Raw genomic sequence first — 10,000 nt, 5'->3', positions numbered from 1 at the left:
CTTTCATTACAAAACCCCAAGTGTGTGTTTGTGTTTGTGTGTGTGTGTGTGTGTGTGTGTGCAGAGCGATATTGTACCAGACGTGTGTGTTTGCGTGTGTGTATGGAGCGATATCGTACCGGACATGTGTGTATGTGTGTGTACTGACTGAGCTCCACTTTTGGTTGTGTCTCGAGCTGTATAAAGTGCAATAAGTACACTCTCACTGTCTGCTTACACAGACTGGAGGCTACACACACACACACACACACACACACACACACACTCTAATCCCACTGCGCCCTTGGCCACTTCCCCTCACACAAGTGCGCACTTAGAGCATGTATGAGAGCTAATTGTTCACTCAACCTCAGGAGAAATTATTTAAAACTCACATTCTCTCTGCCTGTCACACTGCAACATATACTCATTAATATTCATTACACACTCATTGATATTCCATATACTCATTAATATTCATTACACACTCATTAATATTCCATATACTCATTAATATTCATTACACACTCATTAATATTCCATATACTCATTAATATTCATTACACACTTGATAATATTCCATATACTCATTAATATTCATTACACACTCGATAATATTCCATATACTCATTAATATTCATTACACACTCAATAATCAGTATACTCAACAATATTCAATATACTCATTAATATTCATCATGCACTAATTCATACAGTATTCCCTTTACTCACTGGCGTTCACTGTACAGCCATTAATATTCATGACACGTGTTAATATTTACTGTACTCATTAATATTAGTTTATATTCACTACACTACACTCAATAAGTTCATTATAGACTCATTATCATTCACTATACTCATTAATATTCATTACACACTGATTTCTATTTGCTACATGTCCCTTAGTATTCACTATACACTAATATTTACTACACTTATTAATATTCATAACATGCTTATTCACATTAATTATACACTTTCTATTCCCACATATTAAATTACTGGGAATTAAATTAATTTTTACAGTTCTGTGGTTATTTGTCATGTTGTGATGTTGAATATAAACACGTATAAAACACGTATGTGTATGTGCACGTTAAACCGTCCAGCCATCGCTCACGAGAGAGTCACGGGGTGATGAGGAACCACAGAAGAACCTAAAGAGAACCACAGAATTATTTTTCACAGAAGCATCACTGACTGGACACTTGTGTGTGTGTGTGTGTATGTGTCAGGGGAAGCACAGAACTTCACACACACACACACACACACACACACACACACACACACACACACACACACACACACAGAGCTTGGATTCAGCACTGTGTTGCCATGACTGCAGATCTCAGCATCCGGTCTCTCTCTAAACATCACCATGGAGACAGTTCGATTCTCCTACACACACACACACATACACACACACATACACACACACACACACACACACACACAGAGACACAGAACACTCCGGAGTGTGAACGCTCACAAATCAAATTTTAATGATGTCACTGCTGCTGAGCATAGTACAGGGTTACCATGGAAACAGCGTCCACAGAGCATCGTCAACTTTAAACAGAGCAGAACGTAAAAGGTGTTAGCATAACAGCTATCGGCTAGCTCCGCCTCCTCCATGACAGCTAGCTCCGCCTCCTCCTCCACACAAACAAACATAACATCATCATCAACCAGAACACAAATCTTTAATGTCATTAACAATATTAAGATTATTAACGTTATTAATGTTTAAACTCTTTAGTGTCACGTCACTCCGTAAGTGATGACATCATCAGTGTGTGTGCGAGGGGGGAGGGGTGCACATCAGCACCGTATCTCAATAAATCTCAGTTATACGATATATATCGCCATATTTAACACACACACACACACACACAATACTGGTATGGTGGTTATATACTGTCGTGTTCCGTTTGTAAGGAGGCTGCCTATGGAGGGAGGATATCAAGGGCACTACTTCACACCGATCTGCTTTCTGAACTGTAACACACAACTGTGGCAGTCAATGCAGTGGGCGGAGTCTATACATGACCAGAGCATATGGCTCCGCCTTTTCGTTACAATACAGTGTCAAATGCTGCTCTGAAGCTCCGCCTCCTACCCTAGCATTAATTTATAACAGTCTCTTTTATAAATATCGTGATAATATCGTAAACTGTGAAAAGAAATGATCGCAATATCAGAATTTAGTATCGTCACGTTCCTCATCGGAGTTATTGTTTACATTTATGTTTATATTTACATTTAGAACTTTTTTATTTCATTTATACTTAAACTGAATAAACTTCCCTCGATATGATACAGAAACTACCACAGCTGAATATGGTATCGGTGCACCCCCACACCCTGACACACACTGCTTAGGGTTGTTTTTATTGTTCCATGGCCACGTACACACTGAGTCACAGACTGGTGGGCGTGTCTATGAGCGACCTCAAAGCCACGCCCACTGCCTAGCACACAGGTGAGTTTACAGGTGTACAGTTACAGACTGCAGTCCATCTGACTCGCTCTGAGTCAACTCAGAGTCAGAATGCGAGTGCTGCCTCCGTGTCAGAAGGGGCGGAGCTTAAGTTACATCTGATCAGTCAATCATCATTAGCTAACGTTAGCTAGCTAGGTGGCTTCGTGTTTTAATTACACACATTCCTGTGCTGTGTGCTTGTAATGTTTAACTAACCAGTAGTTTTATGTTAATTGAATGCAACCTAAGCCCCGCCCCTTGTTGAGGCAGGGACTCCTGATACTGGGTTGATGTCGTAGCCCTGTAACGTTAGCATTTGGAGCAGGTTATGCGGATTCCATGAAAAATGAGAACACTCCGTTAGTCGTTTATTTTGGAACAATAACGGTAAAATTGAATTTTTCCGCTATTAGGCTGCAGGCAGTAAGCGTACGCCTACAAAGTGACCTGATAAAAACACAACTTACTGAAATAAAGTATGAACTGAAATGCTGCCCCCTTCTGGAGGTTAAGAGCGTGACAATGTCATTCATCTAAAAGAAACAAAGTTTTTTTTAATGCTGCTCCGCCTCCAACACTGAACACACGGCAGGCCGTAAATGAAACACACAAAATCAACAAGCCAATCAGAAGGCCAGTTTAACTAATGACATCACGTCTTCAACTTTTTTTCTGACGGAGGCTCCTCCTCCTCTGGCTCGGATCCGAAGCGTGTCCGTTTTCCAGTCCTAGAGCCTGTGGAGTTAGCGTCAGGCTCCGCCCCTTCTGAGGATTCCGGAAGAGTTGAGTCTACACAGCTCTCGTCATGAGCGCTCGAGTTTCCGTACAGTTCTGAGCTGTTCAGTTCATCCTCGCTGCTTTTCCCCGCCCCCAGCTCTTCCCTCTGACCAATTCTTGACTCCGCCCTCTCCATGAAGCGACCTCTGACTCGCAGGTGTGTCTCTGTACGGCTCTCTGAAGAAGGGCCGGGGCTAGAAATGAGGCCATGCCCCTTATTTTTACCCCCGCTTCTGACTGGCCGGCTCTCGTCCCCGGAGGACGAAGGAGATGTTGAATCATTAAGAGATATTTTGGGGTAGCTGCTGTAATCCGTGGCACTCTGAAGAGAGTGGGCGGAGTCTAAGCGTGACCAGCGCGTACGGCCCTGCTTCCTCGCCGCATTACGTTGCCGCACTCTGCTCCTCTGAAGCTCCGCCTCTTCTCCATCACTATTGGACGAGGAGGTAGAGGAGGAGCTGGGGGAGGAGCTCGGACTGGAGGTCCTAGAGAGGCTGGAGTTCTCACGCGGGCTGGGAGAACGTGGGCGAGGCAACGGGTCCAACCAGAAACTACTGGAATCCGAGTCCTCGTTCACCACATCCAATAGGAACGCGGATGCTCGTCGTGACCCCGCCCTTTTCCGTCTGTGTGAGCCTATCTCGTCAGGATCCACCCTCTCACTCCCAGAAGCAGGACCAGATAATAAGGACGAGGAGGAGGACGAGGAAGAGGAGTGATCCGAGTCGCTCTGCCGATTGCTGTTCGCTTCAGTGGGCGGAGTTTGAGTTGTGGAGGCTCCGTGGTTGGTGGACCGGGTGTGGCCACGCCCCCTGGCGTGCAGCTGCAGAATGGCGCCTTCGCTCAGATCGGAATCCGAGTCGGAGCTCCAGCCTTCGATCTCGCGGCGCACAAGGGAATCAAAGAAAGCCATCATGCGCGGATCCTCCTGCTCTGATTGGCTGACGTAGTCATGTGACAGGCCGCTGCCGCTGTTCAGCACCAGGCTGATGTACTCCTCATGTGTGTAGAGAGAGCGAGACTTATCCTCCACCCGACCCTCCAGATCACCCACACACTCCGGCTGCTGGTACGGACTCCACACCTACACACACACAAACAAACACACACACACACACACACACACACACACACACAAAGAGAGTAAACTGATCTGAAAAGATAAGAATATTCAAGAATGTCAGTGTTACTGTGTGTGTGTGTGTTCTGACCTTGATAACCTTCTCGACACCAGAGGAACAGATCATGTAGGTGTGTGGATTAAAGCGGACCTGATTCACAATGGAGCGATGACCCTTCAACACCATGAACGCTCCGTTAACCACTCGGCCCGCTGCTCAGAGAGAGAGAGAGAGAGAGAGAGAGAGAGAGAGAGAAAGTAAAAGAGAGAGAGAGAGAGAGAGAGAGAGAGAGAGAGAGAAAGTAAAAGAGAGAGAGAGAGAGAGAAAGAGAGAGAAAGAGAGAGTACAGTACAATCAATATACAATCAGTAATCAACATAACAATAACAATAATAATAATAATAATAATAACAACAATAATAACAACAACAACAATAATAATACTAATAATAATAATAATAAAACCTGAGTCTGGGTCTTTGGGAATTTTCCACATGTAGAGATTAAAGTCATCAGAGCCAGACAGGATATACTGCAACACACACACACACACACACACACACACACATCTTTATACCAAGTGTTCCGATTCTGAAGAAACTCTAAACATGCCTATACATGTTCCACACACACACACACCTGGGGCATGCAGAAACAAAGCTCTATCACTTTGTTTTTTGTGTGAGTGTGTGTGTGTGTGTGTGTGTGTGCGTGTGTGTAGGGGACAGAGACCTTCCTGAGACACATGGATTCAATTTTACCTTGTATCTCCAAAACAGACATTCAACTAACTGTGTTCACTGAGTGTGTGTCAGTCAGCAGTGTGTCTCTGTGACTGTAGCAGGAAAAATTCCTGAGAAATAAAGTGTGTGTGCTCGTGTGTGTGTGCTCGTGTGTGTGCTCGTGTGTGTGTGTGTGTGTGTGTGTGTGTGTGTGTGTGTGTGTGTGTGTGTGTGTGTGTGCGCTCCTTGATACTCATCAAAATGAAATGTCTGTAAAATAAATCACTGAGTATCTCTATATCAGAGCCCCAGGCAGGTGACACAATCTCCTAGTTTATGACATCACTGTGTGTGTGTGTGTGTGTGTGTGTGTGTGTGTGAGAGTGCGCGCATGTTACCTGGTCGCGGTCCCCGGCGAAGCAGCAGCTCTTCATGGTGCAGGAGTTGAAGTAGCCCTGGTTGTCGAACTGGAAGCTGGGCAGGCGAGAGTGCAGCTCGTACAGGACGGGGGGCAGACGTCTGCGCAGAGCCAGCAGCTGTGTACCTGCACTGTTAAAGCGCACACTCATCGCACTCTGCAGAGACAGAGAACCCCCGTACCGCAGCAGAGAACTGCAAACACACACACACACACACACACAGAGAAAGAGAAAGATGTGTGTTGTGATTAGGGCTGCTCATTATGACATCTGTATCGCCCACACTGTGAGAAAGGGGAGTACAGTGTGTCTAAGTTGACTATAGTACAGTTAATACGGTGTGTGGCGTGTGTAAGGCGAGTGCGGCGTGTGTGTAAGGCGAGTGCGGAGTGTGTGTAAGGCGAGTGCGGCGTGTGTGTAAGGCGAGTGCAGCGTGTGTGTAAGGCGAGTGCGGAGTGTGTAAGGCGAGTGCGGAGTGTGTAAGGCGAGTGCGGAGTGTGTAAGGCGAGTGCTGAGTGTGTAAGGCGAGTGCGGAGCGTGTGTAAGGAGAGTGTGGAGTGTGTAAGGCGAGTGCGGAGCGTGTGTAAGGCGAGTGCGGAGTGTGTAAGGTGAGTGCGGAGCGTGTGTAAGGTGAGTGCTGAGTGTGTAAGGTGAGTGCGGAGTGTGTAAGGCGAGTGCTGAGTGTGTAAGGCGAGTGCGGAGTGTGTGTAAGGTGAGTGCTGAGTGTGTAAGGTGAGTGCTGAGCGTGTGTGTAAGGTGAGTGCTGAGTGTGTAAGGTGAGTGCGGAGTGTGTAAGGCGAGTGCTGAGTGTGTAAGGCGAGTGCGGAGCGTGTGTAAGGCGAGTGCGGAGCGTGTGTAAGGCGAGTGCGGAGCGTGTGTAAGGTGAGTGCGGAGCGTGTAAGGTGAGTGCGGAGCGTGTGTAAGGTGAGTGCTGAGTGTGTAAGGTGAGTGCTGAGTGTGTAAGGTGAGTGCTGAGTGTGTAAGGTGAGTGCGGAGCGTGTGTAAGGCGAGTGTGGAGTGTGTAAGGCGAGTGCGGAGTGTGTAAGGCGAGTGCGGAGCGTGTGTAAGGTGAGTGCTGAGTGTGTAAGGCGAGTGCGGAGCGTGTGTAAGGTGAGTGCTGAGTGTGTAAGGCGAGTGCGGAGTGTGTAAGGTGAGTGCTGAGTGTGTAAGGTGAGTGCTGAGTGTGTAAGGCGAGTGCGGAGCGTGTGTAAGGCGAGTGCTGAGTGTGTAAGGCGAGTGCGGAGTGTGTAAGGCGAGTGCGGAGCGTGTGTAAGGCGAGTGTGGAGTGTGTAAGGCGAGTGCGGAGTGTGTAAGGCGAGTGCGGAGTGTGTAAGGTGAGTGCTGAGTGTGTAAGGCGAGTGCGGAGTGTGTAAGGCGAGTGCGGAGTGTGTAAGGCGAGTGCGGAGTGTGTGTAAGGCGAGTGCGGAGCGTGTGTAAGGCGAGTGCGGAGTGTGTAAGGCGAGTGCGGAGTGTGTGTAAGGCGAGTGCGGAGTGTGTGTAAGGCGAGTGCGGAGTGTGTAAGGCGAGTGCGGAGTGTGTAAGGCGAGTGCTGAGTGTGTAAGGCGAGTGCGGAGTGTGTAAGGCGAGTGCGGAGTGTGTAAGGCGAGTGCGGAGTGTGTAAGGCGAGTGCGGAGTGTGTGTAAGGCGAGTGCGGAGTGTGTAAGGCGAGTGCTGAGTGTGTAAGGCGAGTGCTGAGTGTGTAAGGCGAGTGCTGAGTGTGTGTAAGGCGAGTGTGGAGTGTGTAAGGCGAGTGCGGAGTGTGTGTAAGGCGAGTGTGGAGTGTGTAAGGCGAGTGCGGAGTGTGTGTAAGGCGAGTGCGGAGCGTGTGTAAGGTGAGTGCGGAGCGTGTGTAAGGTGAGTGCTGAGTGTGTAAGGTGAGTGCGGAGCGTGTGTAAGGTGAGTGCTGAGTGTGTAAGGTGAGTGCTGAGTGTGTAAGGTGAGTGCGGAGCGTGTGTAAGGCGAGTGTGGAGTGTGTAAGGCGAGTGCGGAGTGTGTAAGGCGAGTGCGGAGTGTGTAAGGCGAGTGCGGAGCGTGTGTAAGGCGAGTGTGGAGTGTGTAAGGTGAGTGCTGAGTGTGTAAGGCGAGTGCGGAGTGTGTGTAAGGCGAGTGTGGAGTGTGTAAGGCGAGTGCGGAGCGTGTGTAAGGTGAGTGCTGAGTGTGTAAGGTGAGTGCGGAGCGTGTGTAAGGCGAGTGCGGAGTGTGTAAGGCGAGTGCTGAGTGTGTAAGGCGAGTGCGGAGTGTGTGTAAGGCGAGTGTGGAGTGTGTAAGGCGAGTGCGGAGCGTGTGTAAGGTGAGTGCTGAGTGTGTAAGGTGAGTGCGGAGCGTGTGTAAGGTGAGTGCTGAGTGTGTAAGGTGAGTGCTGAGTGTGTAAGGCGAGTGCGGAGCGTGTGTAAGGCGAGTGTGGAGTGTGTAAGGCGAGTGCGGAGTGTGTAAGGCGAGTGCGGAGTGTGTAAGGCGAGTGCGGCGTGTGTGTAAGGCGAGTGCGGAGTGTGTGTAAGGCGAGTGCGGAGTGTGTGTAAGGCGAGTGCGGAGTGTGTGTAAGGCGAGTGCGGAGTGTGTGTAAGGCGAGTGCGGAGCGTGTGTAAGGCGAGTGCGGAGCGTGTGTAAGGCGAGTGCGGAGTGTGTAAGGCGAGTGCGGAGTGTGTAAGGCGAGTGCGGAGTGTGTAAGGCGAGTGCGGAGTGTGTAAGGCGAGTGCGGCGTGTGTGTAAGGCGAGTGCGGAGTGTGTGTAAGGCGAGTGCGGAGTGTGTAAGGTGAGTGCTGAGTGTGTAAGGTGAGTGCGGAGCGTGTGTAAGGCGAGTGTGGAGTGTGTAAGGCGAGTGCGGAGTGTGTAAGGCGAGTGCGGAGCGTGTGTAAGGTGAGTGCTGAGTGTGTAAGGTGAGTGTGGAGCGTGTGTAAGGTGAGTGCTGAGTGTGTAAGGTGAGTGCTGAGTGTGTAAGGTGAGTGCGGAGCGTGTGTAAGGTGAGTGTGGAGTGTGTAAGGCGAGTGCGGAGTGTGTAAGGCGAGTGCGGAGTGTGTAAGGCGAGTGCGGAGTGTGTAAGGCGAGTGCGGAGCGTGTGTGTAAGGCGAGTGCGGAGCGTGTGTAAGGCGAGTGCGGAGTGTGTAAGGCGAGTGCGGAGTGTGTAAGGCGAGTGCGGAGTGTGTGTAAGGCGAGTGCGGAGTGTGTAAGGCGAGTGCGGAGTGTGTAAGGCGAGTGCGGAGTGTGTAAGGCGAGTGCGGAGTGTGTAAGGCGAGTGCTGAGTGTGTAAGGCGAGTGCGGAGTGTGTAAGGCGAGTGCGGCGTGTGTGTAAGGCGAGTGCGGAGTGTGTAAGGCGAGTGCGGAGTGTGTAAGGCGAGTGCGGAGCGTGTGTTAGGGGAGTGTGTAAGGCGAGTGCGGAGCGTGTGTAAGGCGAGTGCGGAGTGTGTGTAAGGTGAGTGCTGAGCGTGTGTGTAAGGCGAGTGCGGAGCGTGTGTAAGGCGAGTGCGGAGCGTGTGTAAGGCGAGTGCGGAGTGTGTGTAAGGCGAGTGCGGAGCGTGTGTGTAAGGCGAGTGCGGAGTGTGTGTAAGGCGAGTGCGGAGCGTGTGTGTAAGGCGAGTGCGGAGCGTGTGTAAGGCGAGTGCGGAGCGTGTGTAAGGCGAGTGCGGAGCGTGTGTAAGGCGAGTGCTGAGTGTGTAAGGTGAGTGCTGAGTGTGTAAGGCGAGTGCGGAGTGTGTGTAAGGCGAGTGCGGAGTGTGTAAGGCGAGTGCGGAGTGTGTAAGGCGAGTGCGGAGCGTGTGTAAGGCGAGTGCGGAGTGTGTAAGGCGAGTGCTGAGTGTGTAAGGCGAGTGCTGAGTGTGTGTAAGGCGAGTGTGGAGTGTGTAAGGCGAGTGCGGAGCGTGTGTAAGGTGAGTGCTGAGTGTGTAAGGTGAGTGCGGAGCGTGTGTAAGGTGAGTGCTGAGTGTGTAAGGTGAGTGCTGAGTGTGTAAGGTGAGTGCGGAGCGTGTGTAAGGCGAGTGTGGAGTGTGTAAGGCGAGTGCGGAGTGTGTAAGGCGAGTGCGGAGTGTGTAAGGTGAGTGCGGAGCGTGTGTAAGGCGAGTGCGGAGTGTGTAAGGCGAGTGCGGAGTGTGTGTAAGGCGAGTGCGGAGTGTGTAAGGCGAGTGCGGAGTGTGTAAGGCGAGTGCGGCGTGTGTGTAAGGCGAGTGCGGAGTGTGTAAGGCGAGTGCGGAGTGTGTAAGGCGAGTGCGGAGCGTGTGTAAGGTGAGTGCTGAGCGTGTGTGTAAGGCGAGTGCGGAGTGTGTGTAAGGCGAGTGCGGAGCGTGTGTAAGGCGAGTGCGGAGCGTGTGTAAGGCGAGTGCGGAGTGTGTAAGGCGAGTGCGGAGTGTGTAAGGCGAGTGCGGAGTGTGTGTAAGGTGAGTGCTGAGCGTGTGTGTAAGGCGAGTGCGGAGTGTGTGTAAGGCGAGTGCGGAGCGTGTGTAAGGCGAGTGCGGAGCGTGTGTAAGGCGAGTGCGGAGTGTGTGTGTAAGGCGAGTGCGGAGTGTG

At 50.6% G+C, this 10,000-nt stretch overlaps 1 protein-coding gene across 1 annotated transcript in view; it reads right to left on the bottom strand.

Annotated features, from left to right (window-relative positions):
* Positions 1-1,458: 1,458 nt before the first annotated feature.
* The window catches only part of dcaf5 (ddb1 and cul4 associated factor 5), a 15,757-nt gene continuing 7,215 nt past the window's right edge, over positions 1,459-10,000 (bottom strand). The window contains exons 5-8 of the mRNA XM_034302493.2: positions 5,483-5,696; positions 4,828-4,894; positions 4,453-4,574; positions 1,459-4,325 (exon numbers count right to left, since the gene is read on the bottom strand). Coding sequence (XP_034158384.1) covers positions 3,117-4,325; positions 4,453-4,574; positions 4,828-4,894; positions 5,483-5,696 — 1,612 coding nt within the window. The 3' untranslated portion in view covers positions 1,459-3,116. The remainder of the gene's footprint in view (positions 4,326-4,452; positions 4,575-4,827; positions 4,895-5,482; positions 5,697-10,000) is intronic.

The sequence above is a fragment of the Pangasianodon hypophthalmus genome, chromosome 3, assembly GCF_027358585.1.
Source record: "Pangasianodon hypophthalmus isolate fPanHyp1 chromosome 3, fPanHyp1.pri, whole genome shotgun sequence".
Classification (NCBI taxonomy): domain Eukaryota; kingdom Metazoa; phylum Chordata; class Actinopteri; order Siluriformes; family Pangasiidae; genus Pangasianodon; species Pangasianodon hypophthalmus.
This window is presented reverse-complemented; position numbering and strand designations above follow the sequence as displayed.